The 26,409-nt window shown below is 30.2% G+C and overlaps 2 protein-coding genes across 7 annotated transcripts in view; one reads left to right on the top strand and one right to left on the bottom strand.

The window, feature by feature from the left end:
* LOC107445484 (intraflagellar transport protein 52 homolog) overlaps positions 1 to 4,892 on the top strand; it is a 39,759-nt gene extending 34,867 nt beyond the window's left edge. The window contains exons 10-11 of one of the 2 annotated variants that reach the window (XM_016059885.3): positions 1,453 to 1,540; positions 3,280 to 4,892. In XM_016059885.3, coding sequence (XP_015915371.1) covers positions 1,453 to 1,540; positions 3,280 to 3,555 — 364 coding nt within the window. In that variant the 3' untranslated portion in view covers positions 3,556 to 4,892. The remainder of the gene's footprint in view (positions 1 to 1,452; positions 1,541 to 3,279) is intronic. The other variant, XM_016059886.3, reaches the window with a different exon arrangement.
* A 1,792-nt stretch (positions 4,893 to 6,684) lies between these two features.
* The window catches only part of LOC107445483 (protein trapped in endoderm-1), a 90,136-nt gene continuing 70,411 nt past the window's right edge, over positions 6,685 to 26,409 (bottom strand). For 3 of the 5 annotated variants that reach the window (XM_016059880.3, XM_071187169.1, XM_071187170.1), the window contains exons 3-6: positions 22,667 to 22,780; positions 19,620 to 19,890; positions 17,833 to 18,041; positions 9,854 to 10,748 (exon numbers count right to left, since the gene is read on the bottom strand). In XM_016059880.3, the coding sequence (XP_015915366.1) occupies positions 10,451 to 10,748; positions 17,833 to 18,041; positions 19,620 to 19,890; positions 22,667 to 22,780 (892 nt within the window). In that variant the 3' untranslated portion in view covers positions 9,854 to 10,450. Of the gene's footprint in view, positions 10,749 to 17,832; positions 18,042 to 19,619; positions 19,891 to 22,666; positions 22,781 to 26,409 lie in introns of all 5 variants that reach the window. The other 2 variants (XM_071187168.1, XM_016059879.4) reach the window with 2 other exon arrangements.

Below are 26,409 nucleotides of genomic sequence, written 5' to 3'. Positions count from 1 at the left end.
GTTTTTTTTTTTTTTTTGTATCTCACTACACAACTTTTTCAAAAAAGTAACACACAAGTTCTACAAGTTATGTAAAAAAGTAGCGACTACAGTAGTTTCTCTACTTCCAATTACTGTGAATTCAGCTACTCATCTTAACTCCCTTTTGTTTTGATATTTTAATTTTTACTGCTTTTAAATATTCACACTTTTTTTTATGCAACTGAGATTCAGACTTACTCGTCCTGCCTTGATATCCGAAAACAGCGGTAGGAAATATAATTTTTCTCCTATCTTATTCTAGATCATTGGGTGTTTTGGTGCAAAAAATCTGAGATTTTTTTCTATGTGGAGGTGTGCAAGGTAGAAAATAGTGAGATTTTTTTCATGCATGACCTTTTGAAATGATTATGAAATATTGTGATTTTCTAAATGCAGAATCCCTGGTGGATTCACACTATTTTTTTGAATGTATTTTATTTATCAGTTTTGATTTTTATTATCTGCACTCCAGTGAAAAAACAAAACAAAAAAATAATAAATAATATTAGTAATGACATGTAAGTCATCCATACTACTTTCAAATAGAAACAAAGTACACCCTTCATTTATGGTTGCAGATTCATTTTAATATTGGCCCTTAACATACAAGGGGTGATCAAATGAAAAGGTACGAAACGACACGGTGGGTACAAATGTAGACTTTATTCAAAATATACACCATAGGCCTGAGCACAACGATCCCACTGATGAATAAGCTGCAGGACTCCTTGTTCCCAGAATTCCTGTGACCGATACGAGACCCAGTCTTTCACAGCGTCCTTGAGTACGTCGTCCAAGTTGAAGCGCTTCCCTTTCAGGCATTTCTTCAGTGGACCAAACACATGGAAATCGCAGGATGACATGTCCGGACTGTAGGGCGGATGGTCCAACGCCTCCCACTTGAACTTGGCTAGTTCCATGTGTGTGACTCTGGAGACGTGTGTACGCGTGTTATTATGGAGCAGAACCACACCCTCCGTGAGCAGCCCCTGGTCTTTTGTTCTTGATGGACCTGCTGAGGCGTCGGAGTGTCTCACAGTACACATAGGAGTTAATGGTTTTTCTGTGCTCGAGTTTCTGTTCCTCATACGGACTGCCGCATCATTTGGACGCTGCTTTTGATAAGAGCCTCTGCTCTCTCTTGCGCATGCGGGCACCTGCGCATGCTCCAACCCCCGTCAGAGACTCCAATCGCATCCCGATATGTCTCGCTACGTTCTCCCATGGCGGAATATGCAAATATTTAACTGTTATGTTTTTACGTCGTTTCGTACCTTTTCATTTGATCACCCCTTGTAATATTTTTGTTTTTCTGACCCAATTCTTTAAAAAGATTGGACATCACTGCTATCGACCAAGGCTAAAGATATTTATTTAAAATTTTGAATTATAATTTCACTGTTTTTCTCACCATAACTCATTTTTATTTAGAGCCTATAAAGAAATTAACATGAAGCATGAACCTCTGAAACTCATCATGCCTAGATTTGAAACTCCTCTAGCACCTCTTCAACCTGCTGTAAGTTCCTTGGCTATAAACTTTAATATCTACTTTAATATTTATTGAAGTTGGAATAATTACAATAAAGGGACTGTCCATAAATGATGTTAGGGTTGACGATGTTAGTGACTACACACATTTTCATACCTGCCAAGCCTCCTGTTCCTTAAAGAAAACTCCAGTATTTTGCAACTATCTCCTGTTTACCTGTATATTGTCAAATTTCTCTGCATTTGTTGGCGAATGACAAAAATACTTCCCTTATTCCTCAATCGATGGTGCTATTGCCAGTACTGCAGTTTGTTGAGTGTTTATAGTTTAAGTAATTATAAAAAATGGTTTAAAAAATCTTTTGATTAAGATTTATATATATCTTTTGCTTTGCTGAATGTAAGTGCTTTTGTTATGATTGTGCATGATTTATCGAAACTTTACTCATAGCAACAAAAAAAAAAAAAGAATGTCACAAGTAAAATCTCTGTTATTTTATAACTAATATGTTGGCATGTATGCCTTTTAGCTAATATATATTTGAAATCAACCGATAAATTATTTATTTTATTTATTTTTTCATCTTTTTTTGTTAAAAATAGTCTAGACATGCCTATTATTAGTGCTATGCTCAAAAACATCATTGATATGTATATTTATAATTTTAAAATAAATTTAAAACATGTTCCATAAAGTAGTGCTTAGTTTCTTAACTGTTAGCATTGCTTATGTTATTTTTTCTCTCCTGCGGGTCCATGGATAAATATTTGAATTAAAATAAATGTAGATTTTATATATATTTAAATAAGTTTAAGCTCAAAATACTTTTCATTACAGAGATTATTTGAATGATCAGACGCAAAGTGGTTTAGAGCATCTCAACTTTGCATGCATAAAAATTATGTCAAATTATTTACCTTACTGGTTGGCGGTAAAACACAAATATTTTATTGATTCTTCGAGTAAATCAAGTAGAGAGCAGGTGAATGATCAAAAACAAACTGATTAAAAAGTTTTTAGAGTACCACAACTATGAATGTGTAAAAATTAGATCAATTGTTCAAATTATTTACCTTACTGGTTTGTAGTAAAACATAAATATTTTATTGATCTTTCAAGTAAATCAAGTAGAGAGCAAGGGAATGATCAAAAACAAACTGGTTAAAAAGTTTGTAGAGTGCAACAACTTTGCACACGTAAAAATTATGTCAATAGTCCAAATTACTTACCTTACTGATTGGTGGTAAAACGCAAATATCCGGATCCTTCGGGTAAATCAGATAGAGAACACATGAATGATCAGAAACAAACTGGTTAAAAAGTTTTTAGAGTGCTACAACTTTGTATGTGTAAAAATTAAACTGTTCAAGTTACTTACCTTACCGGATAGCGGTAAAATGCAGAATTATTTTACTTATCCTTTGAGGCAATCAGGTTAAGAAACATTAGTTTATGTTTTATAGTGTGACATGTGAGTAGAGGATAGGGATATAATGAAGTGAAATATTTTGTGACAAAGATGAAAAGGGGCTCCTAAATATTGAAATAAAATGTGACACCATTAATGGACTACCTTAAACTTCAATTATGAAATTGAAATCATCCAGAAGATAATTTCAATACTTTTTTTTCTTTAATTACAAAACAAAGACTATAACTGTTTCCCAATATATAAAAATATTTTTTATTTATTTAGAATACATTAAAGATAATATCCATTGTTTGTATTTCAGTTATTAAAACCAATTTATTGTTCTTCACGCTAGGTTTTCCCACCCTCGTTTCGAGAACTACAAAAACCCGCTCTTGAACTTTTTGATTTAGATGAAGCGTTCAGCACAGAAAAAGCACGACTTGCTCAGTTGACGAACAAATGCTCTGACGAAGATCTTGAATATTTTATCAGAGAGTGTGGAGATATTCTTAACATAACAGATAAACTGCCATCTAGTAATCGAGATGGAAAACATATCATTGAGTACATTGTTTCTCAAGTGGCAGAGTTCAAAAAGTTAAATCAAGCCAGTATGGAAGGACTTTAAATGTCTTATTATATCTTCAGTATCATCGGAGTTTAAAAAATTATGCTTTCACCTTGTATTTTTTAATTCATAATATTCAACATAAAATTCTAGTCTAAATTTATTGTTTATATTTTATAAATGTTACCTAGAAGTATTTAAGATACATATTTTGCACTCTAATTTTCTTTCTAAATGTTCAGCGTTTTACACGAAAAAAAAATTACGTTTAATTCAGGGTTTAAGATTTTAAAAAATGCTATCAATTGCAAAAATGCCGTATAGTAAAACTATTTTTATATTCAAATTGAAATGAGTGATATAGATTCTATTGTTTTTTACAATTAGCAAAATTAAATTAATCAGTTTAGATTGTGTTTAAGCATTTATTTATAGTTTTTTTAACTATCAAACCCAATGCTAATTATTGCTTAATTCTTATTGGTTAAATGTATGTATAAAACAAAATAAATATGGGTCACATTTTAACTTACCTAGTTAAACATTTTAAATAACTGGTAAATTTTGAAAGTATTTGTTAAGATGCAGTGACATAATGTTTAATTAATTAAATATAAATTGTTATTCTTGTGTAAATTTTGCAATACATGCTTAATAATTGTCATGTGTTGATGCTAGTCAATGTATCTAGTTTGTGTCTTTGTTAATATTTGTTTTTACTTGATATTTATTGAATGATTTTCAGGCTTGATATCTTTCAAATCATTTTAATATTTTATTTAATTTATTTACACCTTTATTGAGATTAGTTTACTTGCATAGTTTTTAAATAAAATAGAAATTTATTATTATGTAATTGTTATGAACTTCATGGTATGGCTGTTGTTAATGTTTAAAATTATAAGTAAGCTCAAAAATGATCTAATAGTTTTGATAATTTATTTGAAGACTAGTTTTAAATTTGAAACCATTTATGCAAAATTGTATTTTATAATATATATGAGTGAAATTACTTTATATCCGTCCATTTTTCAATAAAAAATTATTTTATAGTTATAAAACTTTTATAATTCATAAATCTAAAATTATGTATAATTATTCTTTTAACTGCCTGTATTAGTAATAATAAAATATGATTATCTTTTTACAGATGAAAAATTAATACATAAGGGATCATCATTTGAGCCAACTATATCTAGTAAAGTTATTTTTTCTAGTATTAAAAAAATAATAATTATATACACATTTTGATATTTAGTAAATCATTTTTATTTTGTTCATCCAGTGTATTTAGTTCTGATTTGCCACAATTTATTAGAATATTTTATATTTTAAGTAATTGTTTTAATTAGTAAAATATATTTTATTTAAACTAAATTTGTGAACTGCTAAATTTATATATTGCATTTTATGTTTTTATTTTTTGTCTTCAGGATTGGCTAGTGTTTCCCAAAGTGTGGTACGTGTACCCCCAGGGGTACAGGAACAGTTTAGCGGGGGTATGCGCTCATATGCGAAATATCTTGCAACAAACGAATATTTTACAAAATTTTATTTAAAAACAAAGCTAGCCATGAAAATTTAAGATTGGCTATTTTTTGCAGAGTTAACAGTTAATAATTAGGGGTATCAACAGCCACTAGTGACTTTTAACCTTTGGGCAAATTTTTTACAGTAAAAAATACATTCATTTTGTATTAATGGTACACAGCGTTACGAAACATTTAGAAAGGGTACACAAATGTCATAAGTTTGGGAAACACTGGGATAGGCTATTAAATATATTTTATAGCCACTATAGTTTTAATTATGGGAAATGTTGAGTGGGATAACTTTTTTAACTATTGCATAATGCTCAATTATATTTATAATATGCTAGGAAAGGAGGAAGGGGTCTCATGAAATTGTAACAGTTTGTGACTAGGGGGAACAAGAAGTGTGAAATCCCGCATTTTTGTTAATAAAAAATTAATAAACACGATAAAAATATATTCTAACAAATTAAGTATAAATTTAAACATTGGTATAATTACAAATGACATTAATAAAATGAAGTTAAAGTTTCAAAATTTAAAAGATCATCTGTAAGACATGTTTATATAAATTGCAATGTGACAATTGGGGGGGGGGCATGCTGAAATGTGATACTTTGTGACATAATAGAGGAGGGTTTTAAGAATATTGGGGGGGGGGGGGGGGNGGGGGGGGGGGAGTGTGTTCATTTTGTTCATGTTCTTACAAACATTTAATTTATTCTTTGTTCTTGTGATTAAATTATGCACTTTTAATATTATTTATTAAAATATTTACATTGCTATATGTTGGACATAATAATAATACCAATTATTGAACTGTATGTTCTTCAAAACACTTTTTACTAAGGTAATGTGCTTTTCTCAAAAGAGGAAAATAAATATTTTTTAATTGATTGCAATGAAATTTTGCTTTTGTAGATTTTAATTGACATATGTTGTGCACTAATCCAAACTCCATAAAATTACTAATATAAAAATGAAAGCAGAATTCACATTTTAAGTCTGTTTATTTGTGGAATTTGATTTTGAAACTGTCAACCAGGAATGAGGAACCAAAATTCGAAATAAATGTTTATTTTCAGTCTGATAGATTATAATTATGGGTTCATTATATAAAGCTTAATTATAAAGCTGTTCAAGAAATGGCTGTTACAGTTTTAATCCTTTGTTGTTAGTAAATATTTCAGAGTTGTTTATCAGCAGATTAAACCTATGTTACATTTGCTGAAATACCTATGTCCAGCACTGGGTCCAAGGAAGTAAAAAGGCAAAACTGTGTATATCCAAGCAATTTCGTAAGTTTCCACGTATTCAGCACTGGATGATTATAAAAATAAAAGTAACGTTCTGTGTATTTATTCTTTAAAGGTTGAAATTGTAACTTTACATAAGTATTAATAATAAAATGTTACTTAAAAAGTATAAAGTCATATTTCCAAAAATGTTTAGTTATTAACAATTAAAAACATGATTTAGTAATTAGTTCAAAACTGAATAATTGTTTTTTTAATCTTATATCTTCACTTGATACTTTATTTAAATAAAATAACTAATACATTTCAAGAATCTGGATACTAAAAATAATAATATACATGAAATAAAAAAATTTGCATGTGTTCTATGTAAGCCAAGAACTCAAATAATGAAGCAAATATTTGTTCAAATTTTTATTAAAAAATTACATAGTTGTACTAAGGTTAAAAAGCACACTGTTCTCTTTGTATAATTAGTGGAAATAGTGGTAGGAACATTGTAAAAGAATAGTTTCAATATCTATTTAAAATACTTATTGGAAAGCTTAGATTTTTACTTAAAATATTTATTTTTATTACATTTATCATGTTTTATAAAAGTTATGCCATTGTCATCATGTTTACATAAAATATGAAATTGAAATCAGATATAAATTTCATTCATTTAGTATTCCTTCTATGAATAATAACGAAGTTAAATCATATACTCAGCATGTAATTTTTTTTAAAGTCAAAAACAAGTTTGCATACATTGTTTGCTTTTGTGAGTTGCATAAATCTTTAGAGACAAATAAGTTAATTAATAGTTGCAAACACTGTATTCATATTTTGAACTTAATGAAATGTTAATTCTGGCTAGAATTTATAAGTGGCTTAGTTTGCAAACGTGCTAACTCTAAACTAAAAGCATATGAAATTAACAGGAAATTAACATTTGAAATTAATTGATATAATGTTATCGAATTCAAAAATATGTTTACCCTCAAATCCAATTTTTGGAGAAAGTTGTGTGGCAAATTTGGTTGTATGTTTCCATTAATTTTATGATTTGAAACCTACCCAACATTTTTAAGAATCTGATTTCTTTAACAAGATCAATAATAATACATAACTTTAAATCATCTAGTTATTATTTATTCTCACAATTTTAGAGCTTAGTCGATAAAAGTTCTAAATAAAAGTTTTTAAAAAAATATTGTTAAACCTGCAACATTGATCTATTTTACCAAATCTCTAAATTAAAAGATTTTTGTGAATGAAGGTAGTAGTTGACAGTTTTTGGAATGGAAAAAGTTTCCAAGTGCACCTGGTAACAAAGAGTCTTTGAGTAACTTTAGACCTGCCTTTTGAAATCAAAATACAAAGAGAAAGAGGGATTTTGCAAAAGCTTACAAATAAAGGCAAATCTTTATTTTCTACTAACATATTAACTTAAAAGCTAATTGACTCAAATTCAATGAAATGCCACTAAGGAACCTTCATCCACTCATCTTTTCAAATGAGATAATATTGAATAAAAATAATTTACTCAAATTCACTGAAATGTCACTAAGGAACCCCACTTAGTTCTTATACAGACAAAAGAGCAAACAGTCATACACGTTAATTATATCGTCCAATAAAAAGTTATACTTTATAAACAGAAAAAATTAACTAACACTACAATTATCTCTAAAACAAATTCAATATAAAAAGCAAACAAATGCACAAAATAATATTTAACTAAACAAAAAAAGACTTGTGCAAAATATTTTTGTTCAAAAATTTTCGTTGTGAACTGATCATATTATCACATAACTATTTAATTGAAACAGCAGCATGTTCATCTAATGAATAATCTTGTAAAAATTAAATGAACAATACGAAGTCAATTAAAATATAGTTTGCTGAAGTAGGACAAACAACTAAACTAATAAAACTAGCTAATGTAATTTTTTTCAAAATTGACCAAAATCAAAAAACTCTTGTGCTCAAAATCAATTTTAGGAGGAAAATTTGAATGAGATATATATATTTCCATTATTAGTTCTGAGCAAATTCAGTATAGAAAGCTAACATTAAACGAAAAAAAAAATTCTAACTAAACAAAGAAGACATAAACAAAATAATTTTGTTCAAAATTAATTTTTTTAAACATATTAAATTATCACAATATTAAACTGACAAAAACTTATTGATCTAATGATTCCCCTCCTACAACTTATGAATGTGAGATTAATAAAACTGTAGGTTAAATAATAATGAATATTAATAACTTATACAACGCTGCAGCAAGATTTCTGATGTTTTGATAAACTGATTAAACTCTCCGAATGAAATTCATTTAAGTTTTATCAGTCATGGATAAATAGTGTAAAATGAAAATGATGCTTATCAAAAATGTCAAATGATGTTTCAATACAAAAATATTATTCTCATGAAAAAAAAAAAGTTTAAATGTAACAAGATATAACACTTTAATTTCAAGAAAGTTAAAAACAAATCCCTGTCAGATCCATTTATAACAGTCTTTCAGGTATTTCTAAGCATAATGATGCTTTTGCATGGAATTCAACGTTTTAATGTTTCGTCATAAAAATGTAGAACATGCAAATATGGGTATTATTTTAAGAGTTCATTTCGTTTTTCATTTCGAATGCTCGCTGTAAGGAAATGTAGCTAATTTCTATCACAAATATCTCAGAAAGTTAGTTATAGAATAATTTTGTTTTCTTTTAAAATAACTGACTAAAATTGTATACGCGTAAATGTTTTTCAAAACTCCAAACATAGTTCTTTCATAAATGCCGTCTCTCTCTTCTATAGGGAGATTCCCTATTTTTGTGGCCTTTAAAAAAAAGTACACATCTCTTTGAATGTTAAAAGATTTGAAAATGGAAAAATATAAACATTTTTCAGTTACGAAAAGGAATTTTTGATTAAGAAAAATTATAACTTTTCTATTAGGGTAATAGTAATTAGCGTTAATAAACATGCGCTATTTGTTTGTAATTTATCTACAAAATGTTTATCTTAAAAACATTGAAATACATCATACTAATTTTGTACTGAAGATTATACATTAATTTTTGCTGAAAGTTTTTACGCTTAGAATTTTGCTTGAGTTTTTACGTTTTTTTAAAAGTAATAAATGCTAGAGAAGAAACCTTTTACACAAGTACGATCTACTTGATATTTTTTTTTCTATCATTTGAATAAATCTTATTATTGCATAGTTGCCAACTTTCCCTACAGTTTCGAGAGATTCTCTAATTTTTGTACATTATTTTCCAAACTTATGAAATAGAAACTATTTTTACTTAAACATTTGAAAATTAATTAAAAGAATTTTTTATCATCAAAGAAAGAAAAAAATTTAAAAAAAGGGAGAAAAATATGTTGTGTAACAATAATGATTTACTAAACATGTTTTAATAATTTAAAATTTATATATGTTTCATAAATATAAAAAAATTCAATTTTATCAATTTAAATTTCACTGAAAATCAAGTTTCTGATAAAAGGGAATTTTTACGCTAACAAATGATATGTAAAGAACAAAATCTTTCCCATAAAAATAAACTTACTGAATTTTTTTTTTTAATTATGCGTAATTTTTAATGTTCTGGAAAAATCTCGTGATTTTTAAGAAAAAAAATCTTATTTTGTTCTGCAAAAATGTTCAGTAACAATAAAATTTTCAGAATTCCTAAATGTAGGTAGATGTAACTGTTTTAGGATTCCATAAGAAATCTTTAAACTTGTTATCGAACAATTCCGTCACACATTTTAGGCAGCTATATCAAATTTAAAAGAAAAACTTACTTCAAAATAAGTTGCCAACTTTTCTAAATATTTGGGTTAGAAATTCGTATTTCCTTTTAGAGCAAAAATGCTGCCCTCTTAAAAGAAATGCATAGTACATGTTATTTGTATACATTTCTATAAAAAAAAAATTTCAAAAAAAGTGAATATACATTTAACGTAAATACATTGTATAACGATAACAAATGCATGGACTCTAGAAAAATAATTCTTTGGTATTAAGTTTTCAAAAGCCAGTACCAGTATCTCCGAACTACTATATTTATAGATTTTAAATCATTGAAGTAAATTCAGAAAACAGTACAAGGCACCAATTAACCAAATTACTTGTCCCACATCAGGTTAAGTTTTAAAAGAAAACTCTCACATCTTGTTTTCCTCTTTCTGTTGTTTATTTTTTTCATTGTTAGTGACGCAGTGCCCATTTCCGTTCGCTGTGCCATTAAACACGAATACTTCCGACATCAGTGTCTTGGAATGGCCGGAACCAGATCGGCAATTGCTTGAACTGGAATTGGTGTTTCCTAATCTTCTTTTGGCTCCGCAAAATAGTCGGACATACGCTTGCCTGTACTGGCGATTCATCGCCGCATAGATAATAGGATTGATGCAAGACGACATCCAAGCCAAGATGGAAGCAACTGTATGGATGGTTGGAACACTAAAAAGGAATAGAATGCTTTTCAATTTAGGTCGTCAATGAATTACTGATGTGCCCAAAATGTTACCATTCAAAGAACACAAAGAGCGATTGTTTAGTAGCAAGTTTATTAAGTCTTATAAATTTGTTTAAATTATTTTTATACAGTAGCGATCTAAATTATTATATATTTTTATTTTATATCCATCGTTGAACAGCCGACCTCATTTTTTGGGTTTACGACTACTAATGTTCAACTCCGTGGCCTTGTAGTTTAAAACCCAATCCAGAAGACAAGGGAACTCCTGGATCAAACAGTGGGAGAAGTTTGTGTTTGTGGAGGACTTTTTGTAGTTGTAGTTCATTTACGTCGCACTAGAGCTGCACAATGGGCGATTGGTGACGGTCTGGGAAACATCCCTGAGGATGATCCGAAGACATGCCATCACAATTTTGATCCTCTGCAGAGGGGATGGCATCCCCGCTTCGGTAGCCCAATGACCTGCACTCGAAGTCGAGCACTTTACGTTAGAACAGTTTAACGAGAACCAATACAGCACACCCCCGGTCCCTACACAGACTGATCCAAGTGGTCACACCCACCCGCATACTGACCACAGTCAGTTATCCTTGACTTCGGTGATCGGCTGGGAACCGTGTCTTAACGATCAGTCCACTGCGGGACTGGAGGACTTTTTGACCTGCATTTGCGTTACATGGAGAGAAAAACCTCCCACGGTTAGCCTCTCGGCAAGGGGACTCTAACCCATGATCTGTCTACCACTGAGGATATTTTTACGTCAGCTCTGTTGCGTAAAAATGATGCGGAATTCGTATCGACATCGCTGCTATTCGAACCTGGTTCTCCTCATTAGAAGGTGAAAGCTGTATCTCCTGAGCTATCACGGCACTGATCTAATTTTTTTTCAAATTAAATTTGCACAATCGAAAAACTGTATAAATGGAAAAGCATAAAATTTCTACTACTATAAATAATCGTGGGAAATCTCTCGCCAAAAGCAGGAGCAGTTGGTAAGCATGTATGTGTGTTAAGAATGGTTATAAATTGGTGCATAATTGAGAGAAAAAAAACGTTTCAAATCACTAATCTACAAATCATTATTAGGTAAATAATATAGCAAAGGAGGAATTATAAATTAATAAAAACTAATTTATTTATGTAGAGAGATTAGAATACAATTGCCTTTCGTTAGAAATTGCCTTTACGCTTCTCTCTCAAATTTCGGATCAGCAAAAACGCAATTTCAATTTTTTAGAGTGAAATAAAACTCACTTTTTTCTACACAAAAAATAAGTTTTAATCCGGCAAATATCTTTCATTCTGTTCGATGACACTTTGCCATCTTTCTGACAGCTTCATGATCCAACACTCTTAGTTATCATGTTGGTTAAACATTTCCGTAAAAAAATACCTTTCTGATAACAAAAGTTGAAAAATCTCAGAAAAGAATGTTTTTAATTATCTGAATTGTTTTATCTTTCAACACATAGGTTAAGAGCCTTTGCTTTTGTTTACATAGAAAATCATGCATCAGGAATGTTGACATTAATCAAGAAGGACACCATTCTCGATACTATTTGGGGAAAATTTTCAATGTGCTTTTCTTTAAAAAAAAAAGTAATTTTATATTAATTGTTTTCTAAGATATACACATTAAGCTTTCAACAATTTAATCTACTTTCATTAAACACCTCCTAAAAAATACCTTCTTGATAACAAAAGTTGAAAGACCTTACAAAACGTATTTAATCGCCCAAAATTCCAAAAAACTTCTCATCTCCCAACATATAGGTTAAGTGCCTTTGCTTGTATTTATATATAAGACAACATGCATCAGGAATGTTGACATTAATCAGGTAGGACACCATTCTCCTTACGAATAGCAATTAAGATGGGGGGAAAGAGTGACAGGTAAGTAATCACCAAAACGTGACAAGATTTGAGTTAAATACAAAGTGTCACCCCAACACGCGTCCATCAAGAATAACAACTGGTCAGATGGCGATCTTCATCAACCTCGCCCTTGAGTCAAAGAACAGCATCACAACGAGTTGGCTTTTGAGTTTTGTCGGAGATCTCACGATTGATGGTAGATTTCTAACCAATGTACATAATTTGTGAGTTGAAATGGTTTATGGGATACTTCATTGAGAATTTAGAACTGTATTGCAGGTGATAAAGTTTCCTTGTAAGTTACGGTAACTGCCTTGAATCAGCGAAAGCTTGTTCACAAATCAGAGGCGGATATAGGAGGTTATCTGCTCTTTTTAATCATAATATACAAGGTATATGATAATGTGCTTTTCCAGAAGTGCTAAGATAAGCGGTTATTTGTTGATGTTGATGCGAAACACGATCTTCTGAGATAAATTAAAACATACACATTAGCACTAAAATATGGGGATTTTACTCGTTTTTATAGTCTTGTAAGTTTTTAAATGTATCAGTTATAACTAGATGAAACAGATACAAATAATATTGATGATTACTGGATTTTTTTTAATGAAAACATGGAATAACTGAAATGCACTATCTAAGTATAATGCGTATCTTTTATGTTTATGATCATGTTTCTGTTTAAATGTTACAGATGTAACAGATAGGAATGTAATTGATGATGTGGCTTTTACAAACTATACGGTGTGGAATTCATATAAGACAGGGTTGTGTTATCTCTAAGAAGTTACTAAACTCAGCCTATGAATAGCTAAGGCCGACTGTGATCATCCCTGTTTTCTTAACCTTGGACTCTGAGAGGCAAGAGTAAATGTTCCGGTTGGTGGTTAGACGAACACGATAGTCTTGATGATACCCATTTTGTCAACCCATAGCAGTCCCCGTAGCAGAATCGTGGCGACATTGTCACAGGACATTACAGAGTTCTTGTTGAAAGATTTTTTTTTATTTGGGAAGCAAAAAAGTGTTATCTGCAGAATTTTTGGAAAGATTTTTTTTTTCTGCAGAGCTTTTTTTTCTACCCTATTCTGCAGAATTATTTTCAAAAAATACCTCTCTCGCTTATCAGAGATGAAAGAAACGCTCATGATTTATTTATTTATTTTCTTTTTTACTTTGAGAATAAAAGAAATTCCACACTGACTGATTGCTATTATAAAAAGTAATTTCCAAATCGATAAAATTGTAAAACGATAACTACACAACAAAAAAAATTTTTAGAACAGATGAACATCGCCAATAATATCAGAATATGTATTCTTTTATATGTATATTAAAAAAAAATTCTTACATTTGTAATTAAAAAAATTATATACTGTTCTATTCTATACATGAAGGCTTTTTTTTTTTAATATTCTTTTGTAAACAGGAAATACTTCTGTCACTTGAAATTAGTAATATATATATATATTTGCTACTATATAAAATTATTTTCTGAAAAGTATTAGTACTAGAGAGAATTTTCGCAGAAAGCTCGAAAAAATTGTCCGAGGATAGAACCCCGGATCTGTGTATTTTTTCTTTATACATACATTGCACTTAAAATAAATTATTTTAAAATGTTAAAAAGTCTAATTTCTTCAACAATTATAAAATTAAGTAAAATTATATCACCGAATTAATCTACTACTATCCATATCTTCCTCTTGCTTACTCCAAAAAAAAAAAAAAGCAAAGCAAAATAATATCAGAAAATACAAAATCTAATATTATATAGCATCAAAAACAAATGCAAAATAATATTATGGCGAACGCTAGATAATATTAGTTTGCATAGAATCTAATATTATGTAAGGCTGAGCAAACAGCGACCCCTTGTATCTTTCTAATATTAGAAGTTGTGCAAGATAACGTTAGATTTTGCCGATTTTTCTGATATTATCTAATATTAGGTGCTACTTGGGAGACTGAGAATACAGGAGTTGTTGCTCAGCTTCGATATCCACTAGTTCTCAGAGCAGAGTGTAGTGATTAATTTAATAATCTAAAAAATTTAATAATCTTGCGACTGCGCAGATTATGAATCAATAAGTAAATTACTCAAATTATCTATATTTAATTGACTATTGGAACTACCGATAATTTTGGCAATTGTTTGTATTTAAACCACTAAAAAAAATAAAAAAACACTGTTTGAAATAATGTTTTAAACTAAAATGAAAAACTAATAAATCATTGCTGTTTGGAAAACTAACACATAATTTACCGCACGAAGACTTTTTATAAATTTATTAATTTATTTTTATCATTTTTTAGCGCTACCTTATTTTTCTCTTCCTCAATCGTTGAATATATACCGAGTAACTTTCTAAACTGCCTAAAGAAGAGAATCCAACAATTTGGAAGCAATTAAAACAATCTTTCCACAATTGACACAGTTTTATTGGTTTTTCTCGAAAGTTCAGATTTGTAACATACCCCTTTTAACATTGACAGTTTTAAATGTTACGAATATCATAGATAATATATACGAATATATATTTTACCAATGCTTTTATAATACTACGAATATGTTATAGTCTCAAAATCATCAGTCATTTTATCTTAAAAATAACCTTAATATCCATCATAATCTCTATATTCTTAAGGCATGTTGCAGTATTTTTATTGAAAAGAAAATAACCTTAATATTCACTATAGTTTTCTTATCATAACTCTTAGGAGAATAAACTCTCAATGGGTAGAATCCTAACACTCAAAAGAAATTGTCTTAAAAAAAAATACTTTTTACGGAGATTACGACGGGAACAAATTCTTGGCTACGTGAAACAATTTTTTCGACATAAAAAAACGGCTTTGGAACTTATAATCTCTAAAACAGGGGGAGAACTGTTTTTTCTTCGTTCTCCAAATGAATAAAAAAAATGCAGTTAAAAAAAATTGTAAAGCGGATTTACAGACGAAATCCAAAAGAGGATGAAGACAAAATCACGGAGGAAATTCGCCTCAGCGGTTCCGGTTAACCAAAGCGCAGCTAATGCTTCACCAAAATCGTTACATGGTAAAAATCGTATTTGTCAACCAAGTAAACGAACTGTCTTTGTTGGAGTACGATTTAAGTCAAGCTTTTAGCAAATGTAATTCGTCATTGTAAGTTGTAAGCAAGTAGGAGGAACGGTACGGCATGCAAATACATAATCCCGTGAAATCGTCTTTTGTTCTAATTTAAAATAAATTATTCGATATTCTTGCAGTAAATAAGACTTCTTTCAGTACACGTTTTGTAATTCGTTGTTTCGAATTTGGCTATAACTATTCGCTGTTTCGTATTTCCTATTGACATGCAAAGATTCCAACCTCGCCATTTTTTGGAAAAGATTTTATAAAGTTGAAGAGATTTCAAAAACTAAAACTTGCAGAATACAAAGCCTTGCCTCATGATATATGGAACTAATTGCATTTTATTCATAGGTTTGAATTATTAAGTAGCGGTGGTTTCACTAAATCAAAAAACATGTATTGTAATTCGTCATTGTAAGTTGTTACTTTTAAGCAATTAGAAGGAATGGTACCGTTATGCAACTGCATAATCCTGTAAAATAATCTTTTATTCTAATTTAAAATAAATTTTTCTTAAATATTTTTGTAGTAAAGATACTTTTTTTTAGCATACGTTTTGTAATTTAATGTTTGGAATTTCATATAACTTGACATGCAGCCTGCCACTTTTGGAAGAAAAAAAATTAAATAGTAGAACTTTTAAAAACTACATCTTGTAGAATTTTGAGAACACTTAAGCTCCTTTCCACGTGATATATGGAACAAATTGGCATTTCATTCATAGGTTTGAATTGTTATGTTGTGGTTGTCAAAATCACAAAGTCAAATTTATCAAACTACGAATCATACATTAGTAATTCTTCATTTTAAATTGTTAATTTGAAGCAAGTAGGAAACACAATATGGAGTGCAAATACATAATCCAGTAAAATCGTCGTTTGTTCTAATTTAAAATAAATTATTCCATTTTTTTTCTGTTGCAATATTAGACTTTTTTCAGCATATTCTGTGTAATTTGCTGTTTCGAATTTCCTATAACTTGACATGCCAACTTTTACACTTTTTCGAAAAGATTTTATAAAATCGAAAAGACTTCTAAGATTTAAAATTTGCAGAATTTTGTTCAATTTTGCAAATACTTAAAAGCTAATTAGAATTTTATTCATAGGTTTGAATTACGTAATGGTGGTGAAAATAACTAAGTCAAATTTACTATACCATAAATCATACATTAAAAATATAAATTTTGCTACCATTAGAAAAAATTTGCTTGCAAAGCGCAACAAGTTGGCATGTTTGGACATGTGCATACGTTTCAATATCAACGGAACTGCTGTACTTTAAGAAAATTAGTGGTAGTTAAGAGATTGTATCAATATTTCAATAAATTAAAATTAAAAGAATTTTGGTCACCAGTATAAATTATTCAAACATTATACAATAAGCAGTATACATTATTGAAACAGTTATGTAAAAGGTTAGATGGATAAATGCTCAAATTTTATTTTATTTTATAAGCGGCGTTGGACAGATGATACAATTCTGAGTTAACGACTATCATTGTTCAACTCCGAAGACTCGTAATTTTGGAAAATTGGGACTCCGTAGACTTATATCTTCAACTCAGTAGACTTGTAATTTTAAACTAGATCCCTAATTAGAATGCCTTGTCCAAAACTTTCTGCAAAAGAATTTCCAGGGCCCAAGCCAGCTGGTGTTTAAAAGAAATTGTGGCCAAATTCAGGTGGACCAGCTGTTTGAACTTAATAAAGCCACATGTTTTGCAACTAAGTTTGAATGTAGAATAGTTTGGAATGAAAATTTCCGGATGGCTAAGTCCGAACTTGAGTTATCAAGCCATTAAAGGGGAAAAATATATAAATAATAAAAATTAAAAAAAAAAAACTAGTTTCAAATCTCTACTGTCAGAAATTTCATACCTAAAAGAATTTGAACCCAAGTAACTAATCAAGTTAGTGTCAAAAATAACACTGAAAAAAATTAAAGAAAAAAAAAATACTCTTATCCCTTATAGATAGTTTGTAATTGAGATATAATTAACAAGTACAAAATTTATTTTTGCCTGCAAGTGGAACTTTATAGAGTAATAGTATATAAGTTGCTTACTCCATCTTATCTTCTAAGACATTGGCTATCATAAGCGGCAGAAAACACATTAAAAAGGAACAGAATATGATGAGCATCATCCTGGTCAGTCGGATTTCGTCCTGACGATGAGATAATTGTCGCATTAAAGGAGCCGGACTCGAAACACCTCCAGGAGTTTTGGTTGGGGTGGGAGAATGAGCCTCCACATTTTTTCTACTTTTATGAACCTAGAACAAGATTCAAATTATATTTATCATTTTATTACAATTGAGCATTTTTCAAACTGTTTAGCTACAATATTATTAATTATAGCTATAAAAGGCGTAAATAAGGCTGGAGTTGGTTGAGAGTTATATATTGGTGCAGAAATTACTATTGCCATTTAAAAACGATATGTATGTAACTATGCGAATGATATAGTAACTGTAATAACTATATAGTTTGTACTATGCTATTAATTCCCATAAAACGGATTCACATATATGTAACAAACTGCGAATAGGTCAAGGGACCATGTCACATAATGATATTTCTTACATCTTTGTTACCATTAAAGTGCGAAAATGAGTTATTCAATAAACTATCTAGGGGTAATGTGCAGGGGTGATGCAGTTAAGTGTCGAAAATTGTTTCCAATTCTCAAATTACCTAAAGAAATTAGCAAATTTAGTAGATAATCTGCCTAATACTAACTTAGGCACTTGTTAATCTGCAAATTACTTAATCCTGAAACTTACTTAGTCCTGAAACAATAGCGACGCTTTTGTGCGCTTACATTAACTTTCAATGGTATTTATTTTTACATTTGTCACACTCAATTACGGCTTCCTCCAGTTTCTATGGAAACAGACCGGTGTCAACCTCAAATAGGTAGGATAGGTTAGAACTTAGTGTGAGCAATGCATGCAATTACTTAAATTATTATTCGCATAAGCATGGAAACGTTAATAACAACTGGGTATTCGCAACTCGAAAAGAAGTGAAGTGATCATTCCTAATAATGCGATTTAAATCAAATTTAAATGGATACCTGTAAGCGACGTCACGCGTGTGTATCGAATCTAATTGGCCTTTGAATCGACACATGCCACGATTTACTTATGGAAACGTTCTTGAAGGTATCCAATTGGGTACCAGCAAGCGACGTCAAGCATGGATGTCGAACCTAATTGGCTCCTGAAGCGTCGAATTTGCTTATTCCACGAATTAGCAGCGAATCGACACCCACGCCTGATTTGCAGGTCCAAATTAAATCTGATCCGAAAATTGATTCAGCGGTATAATACATCATTACTCCTAATAGCTGTAACGTTAACTCGCCGTTTAGTTTATACATAACCATCCGCCGTTCAGCTGTCTAATTCTCGAGTTGCAAGTATTCAATACTAAAATATTATTAATTTCCATTTGTCTTATTGGTGCTTCCTTCTATAAAAAACTTACCTTTTACTGGTTCATGGTTTTATATTATTTATTTTATATAATAGTTTTGTAATAATATTGAAAAAAAAAAGACTTCCTTGCAATTATTTAAAAAAAAAATTTTTTCTTTCTAAAAACTTCGACCGTGCTCCAGTCTTGGAATAGTTTGTACTTGAGTTTACCCAGTTCTAGCAATATTTAGACTTATAATTGGTCTTAAAACTTTTCAAAAATGAAGCATTATTTTCTAGATCTAGATTACGAAGCCATTCTTTTCAATTTTTTTTATTAAGTAGTTTTATTAAGTATGTTTGCGTGAATGAGTACTGTATAACAAACACATTTTAAGTCAAGCAAGGACGATATAGAATTGTAGAACTTACTCGATAAAAAATGCAAGAATAACTGATGACAATGATGACGCAAGGCAATAAAAATCCCAAAACAAATAAGAATTTCTTGGGACTTGATCCGTTTTTCTTCAAAATGGTGCAGGAGAAAGTTTTTTCTTTATAACCAAATTCACCCCAAGCTCCAGCCAGGGTTGGCGTTAGCATCAAGAAACTGAAGAGCCAACAGAAAGCTATCATCAAAGCTATGAACTTTCTTTGGTAGATTTTGTCATAGTACTTATAATGGTTGATCAGAATATACCTAACAAAAATTAAAGGAAGAAAGAAAATCAATCTGTATTGTTGTATATTTATCTCGTTCTACGTAAATTATGTATTTATATCAAAATTATTATACATTTTAATTAAAAATTCAATAATAACCACAATTTCCATAGAGTTATGCAGGGAGCGTAGCCAGATTTTTCAACAAAAAATAAGCACCTTTTAAGTAACTTTTTAAGCTCTAAAAAAATATTTTTAATCACTTTCCAAAGAAAAAAAAATCGTAATTAGGATCTGCACAGTAATAAAAATTCTTCTTCACTTTAATATTAAATAGTGACACCTAATTTATGTAATTTTATTTTTGGCAGGAATACAAAAATTATAAGTGATGGGTAGACATTGCGGAATATACTGTAAAATATTTTGTAAATAATGATACAAAATTTTTATAATTCTAAAATTTTGACTTTATTTTGATTATGATATTTTACTGTTATCATAAATTTTAGTGTTAATGAATCAAGAATTTTATAAAAGCCTTCTTGGCCTTTCACTATACTAGGTGTAGTGAAACATCAAAAATCAAGAGTTATCACTATACTAGGTGCAGTGAAACATCGAGAATCAAGAGTTATCACTATACTAGGTGTAGTGAAACATCAAAAATCAAGAGTTATCTAAGCTGTTTCATTATACCAATTGGTGGAAAATTGTTGACTCTATTTTTTGTCTTAAGATACTTTAAAAACTTTTAAAGTATGTACATATGACCTTTTATCTCAAATTATTTCCAAACATACAGGAAGCGTTCCTCAAAACTAATTGAAAATTTTCTTTTTTTCCCCCACAAAAACTACGACAAAATACTAGCAAACAGTTTTTTTTGAACATTCTTAGTCTGTTAAGAACTGCTCTAATCTCTCTCTATATATATATTATAATACTCAACAAGTAATTTTTCCAATCCATCATTCAATTCATACAATACATTATAAAAAGTTTAAATCTGATCTGCGATCACAAACGTGAAAATCGTGAACATTTAACTCTTCAAAATCTATCACTGTTATTCTAGTTGTTTTCTCAAATCACAGTTTGGTTTTTTCTTTTTTCTGTTACAAATCATTAACCTTCTAGAGTTCTTCGACCGGCAGCTTGTTATAGTAAACAAACGGCGCTTCTATCCACAAAAGCGGAAAAATGCGATCTATGGGGCAGAAAATAATCGCGTGTGATGGTCTCTGCTTGTTAACTCCCCCTATTATGCAAGAGCACGATTATTCTTTTGTTATCATCTTCTCTTTCCGGGTTGGTCCCCTAAGGGGTTGGTATGACAAGTCACGATATGACTATGGCCAGCTATGACTCAACATGCGAGAAGGGATGGGGGGTTATTAAAAATACATATATCAGGCTACCTTGTCCTTTGAAGATACGGCAAAGATAGCTGTAAATATGGGTTTTAAAAAATTCTTGAGATTAAAAGCCCAAAAAATTTTGATATCTTTGTTAGTGCTTGTCAATAGCATTTAAAGTAGTGCAGAGTGCAAATTGTTCTTTTCAGATATCAGATTTAGAATTATATGGTTAACGTTTGGAAGGGTAACTCAAAATCTCACTCTCAGAAATCTCGGTTAGACGTTGAGATAAAAATATCGGTATTTTGAACCATAAAGTCATATAAGTTTTGCTGTAACCTTAATAAGGTGTTAAACTGAACCCTATTCAGTTTAAGTTACTAATACTCGTCAAGAGCATTTGAAGAAAGCAAACTATAAATTGTTCGATTCAGATATCAGTTTTAGAATTAAATGGCTATAACGTTTGAAAGAGTAATAGTTCCTTATACTACGTGCTACGTTAATAGATTAAACGTTGGTCCATAATAATAGTACCTTGAGGCACAATACTGTTTAATTTATTGCAGCCTTCACTAAGTGTTAAATTGAACCTCACATCAGTTCTGGTTGAATCATATCATAGCATAACCATGTTACCATGTTTAAATAGGATTAATTTGCACGCTAATGTGGTTGCAATAAATTTGTTTAATCTAAAGGTTAAACATCAACAAGCTGAATTTCTTAAGTGCATTTTTAATTTTTGTAGAGCATATTCAATATATTCTACAAACGAAAATTTCGATAATACAAACGCAGTTTGCGTTACTACAAACGCGGTTTTTCCCTTATTTATGTTTCCTATATTTCGTCCAACAGGATTCATGAGTTTTAATCTTTCAAATCAGAGTAATTTTTGGGTCTTTAATTTATTTCCCTTCTTTTTCTTTATTCCTTTTTAAAACGAGATTATAAAATCGAACAAAAATTAAATTCAACACGTGCATTTAAGAAAGAAAGAAATTCCACATAAAAATATTTGGCAAATTTGTTTTAAAATAAATACCGTAATTTATAACTTCTAAAACTGGAAAAATAATTTATTGAAACATAATATTCGAAATGAAAGAATAGTATATAAATTAGGGGAAATAGTGTATGAATTATTATTAACGAAACAACTTTGAGAAGAATACATTTTCAAACAAAGGAATAAATTTTTGACAATCAGATGAAAAATTCTTGAAGAACCAAAATTTCTTTTAAGTTACCTTTTTTATTTTTATTTTCTAATATCGGCATTGCTGGGGACAATAGCATTTAACTTCGATTTTGTAATGAATCCATTTTGGCAGACGCATGTTTTAAATTGTTTTCATTTATTAATTTCATTTTTTAGAGTGATTCCTTTCCAGAGTATTGTATTGAAAATCCGTAGATCTTAAAAATGAATAAACATTAGTCTCTTACCTATTAATAGTTATAGCTGTCATAGACATCAAAGAAGCTGCCACATTTCCATAGAAGAAAAACGGAAATAGTTTGCATAAGGTATCTCCAAGTATCCAGCCTTGGTTGATGTATCTAAAAAAAACACAACAAACAATGACATAAAATGTATAAAAAATGATGTCGGAAGTACAAGCTGGTAATGCCATCAGCAATTTGAAAAAGTCTTAAAATTAAGTATAATAATTAAGTGTTATAATAGGGAGATTTGCAAAGCGTTACGTTTTCCCTTAATTCAAACGTTAACGTTGCTGAACTTTACAGTACATGCGTGAAAATTTCCCCACAAACCACAGCAATCCTAAGATGTAGAAAATTAGGTAACGTTTCAGTTAACAAAACGCACACTTTATTCAAAATATCTCTATGGTACCGTAAGGTAAGTATATAAATATTAAATAATTTAAAAAAACACACACAACTGATTTTAATTTATTTTAATAGTGCATGCAAGATAATTGTTGTAACAAAGTGACGAAATATGTTTCTGAACAAATATTTAATAGTGATTGGATGAATATAGAATTTAATAGCACAAGAATCAGAACGATATGGTTATAATACCTCAAACATTAACTATATTTAGCTTCAATGGTGCTTTAAACTAAGACTGACGGGAAAATAAAATTGAGAAACAGACAAAATAAAGGGAAATGACACTAGAGGGCCTCGTATCGGAGTTGTGGAATCAGTATTGCGTATAAAAGGGTTATCTCTGAGAGAAATATTTAGAAGGGAAATTCAGAACAAGGCAAATAATGAATCCTTATCTTAAAAGTAGATTAAATATAATTAGAAATGCTTCAGAAATTTAAATCTATCAGTAGCGGTTGTTGTTTCCTTACACAAATAAATAGAAATGTAATGTGACTTTACAATATCAACTAAGGCAGTAGCGTTGGAGTTTTAAGTTCTGAACTCGAAAGAGCTATACAAAATAAGATAAAACTATATAGGTAAATTTAAAAGAAAGCTATTTTACTTACAGAAACAAATTATTTGCGTAGATAAATTTTAAAAATAAATATTATGATGTTTATTATTAAAACATTAAAGCGATTAAAGAAGATTCATTTACATAAAAATTATGATAATACAAAAAGATATTATAATAATTTAACAAAAACTAAGATATTACATGTGTAACCCTAGGAAACTGCGGAAAGATATTATTGATGATAAAAACTTCATAGGCTTAAAAAAAATTAGAAAAATGGTTATAAAAACAGACATGTTCCGAGCTCTCAAAAATAGGTTTCCATTTTCAAGACCCAGGAAGGAGCCCATTTTTTTTCTATTTTTGAGGGCTTAAAAATTGACGACTTATATTACTATCTTCATTTTTTTTTAAGAGAATGAAGTTCTTATCATCAAGTATAAAAACTTCGTTGTAGGTAAAAAGGACCCATTTAAATAAAAAATTATGATACTTAAAATTAACTAAGTTTATTGAATAAAAACTTACTTAATATAAAAGGAACTATGTGACCATAATGTTTATGATGAAATCCTATAGTGTACATTCATAGTGCATTTTTATATGCATTGACCATTGAATGCACATGTATTTCATCTGTAAACCATGTGTTCCATAATTTAAATAAAGTTGGTTAATAACAAAAGGGTTGCATTGAAAGAAAAAAATTTATTTGCGGAGTTTGGTAAGTAAGTTGGGGTTAAATAAAAAAAAAAAGGGAAACCCTTTATTTTATCAAGTTAAAAATTTAAGCAGTTTTTTTGCTTTAACATTATAATACTTTAGTGACTGTATTAATACACATTAAAGCATTTTGAGCAAATCATGCTGCACGCGAAATCATTAAGAAAGTGGGATTAATTTTATGATCTTTAGTGTGGCTTGTTTTATGACCTCTTTAAAAAGCCACAACCATTAAACGAAAGAGAGTGAGAGTTTCAAATGTATCAAAAAGTCACGTAAAAATTATAGTCATAAAAATTCAAGCTTCTTGTAGTCATCAACAGTGGCGGAACAAATGATAGTCTTTATCGCTGGACTATCTTTAAGACTAATCTTTCCCAGGATTATAATTGATGTTCGTTTAAATAACTGATATGGTTGATATTCGAGAATAGAAAAGAATGAATAATGTGATATATACATAAATGAATGAATGAAATGACGCATATAAACTATTTTTACCCTCTAGTACTGTAAATATGGTTACCCAGTAGGCTTCAAAAATTAGTAGCAAGTTTAAAGCTTAGCATACATTAAAAATTTCATAATCTTCTAACAAACTATGACACCTATAACTATAAATACCATTCCCTTTGAACCCTGGTAGTCAAATTCAGATTGTAGCGTACATAAAAACTATTTTAACCCTTAAACGTACACACAGGACTACAAATATCACGCCCTTCGAAAATTGGAGGCGAAGATGGACGGTAAAAATGGATCCTCAAATTTCACGAAACTTTCTTCTTTTATTACGAAAACGTTTCCTGATATATGCTCCGAGCGAACATTACGTCAAAGTGACGAGATAACTATCATCGCTTCTTCGAGGAAACGAATTTAGTCAAAAGTTAGGAAATATTTCGTCATTATAGTTTCGATCCTTTATAGTTTACCTATACAAAGAACACCTCTCGCCATTCGTCTGGAGCAGTGGCGGTACCTACGGTTACGAGGTTTAACTTTTTCAATAAAGGGTGTTAGGTCAATATTTATTACAAGTTTGGGTTCGGTTCGTCGAGAGGAAGGGAATCGGGGAAGAGACTGCGCCCCGCTTTGAAATGTTGCTATTTCTTGTTTCCATAGCAGCTAGCGGCTTTAGACTTTGCAACGAGGGGAATTCTTTCGAAATACAAATTACAGTTTTTATTCCAGTTTCGTCTTTTTATTTAACAATCTCTCACGATGCACTGCGATGAAGTTCCCAGTGGAGAATACATTTTCGTCATATATTTGAGAGTTCGCGCTTCGTCGCAAATTACGCGATATCGTGAAGAAATGATTATCAAAATTAACAAAATACAACACAAGGATGGATCGTCAAAATTGAGAGCTTCATTTCTAAGAGTGTGAGGCTTATATAAAAACTATTTTTAACCTCAAGACTATTTACATCCTTTCCTTCAAATACTGGCTGCCAAAACAGACAATTTGACTTAAATAAAAACTGTTTTACTTTAATGTTCTAACAAACACCCAGAACATCTATAACATACTTTAAAAATTTGAAGTAAAGGTGAAAATTTAGCATTTTATATCCGTTGTTGAACAGCCGACCCAATTTTAGGGCTTACGACTACTAATGTTCAACTCCGTTGTTTTGTAATTTTGAACTAATCCAGAAGACAAGGAAACTCTTGGATCAGTACCCCTAGAGGTATTGATTTGTTATGAGAACATGGAGGACTTTGCGACTCGACAGATTTAACGTGAATCAGTCACCATTTTACTACACAGGAGTCTTCGGCCGGCGGGGATCGAACCCACGAACTCTTGGACATGGGCCCAGAGCCCTATTAACCAGACTATTTCGGCCCTAAAATTTCGCATTTGTAAAAATTCTTAACCTTCTAACGTACACCCAGAATCTTAAATATCACCCTCTTCAAAAACTGGTTGTCAAATTGACAATTTAGCGCACATAACTATTTCAACTCTCAAACGTATGCCTTGGATTATAAATATCTTGACCTTAAAGAACTTTTAACCTAGTAGGAAAAATAAA

This window comes from Parasteatoda tepidariorum, chromosome 10 (genome assembly GCF_043381705.1).
Source record: "Parasteatoda tepidariorum isolate YZ-2023 chromosome 10, CAS_Ptep_4.0, whole genome shotgun sequence".
In the NCBI taxonomy this organism is placed as follows: Eukaryota; Metazoa; Arthropoda; class Arachnida; order Araneae; family Theridiidae; genus Parasteatoda; species Parasteatoda tepidariorum.
Note: the sequence above shows the minus strand (reverse complement) of the source record. Positions and strands in the feature narration are given on the sequence as shown.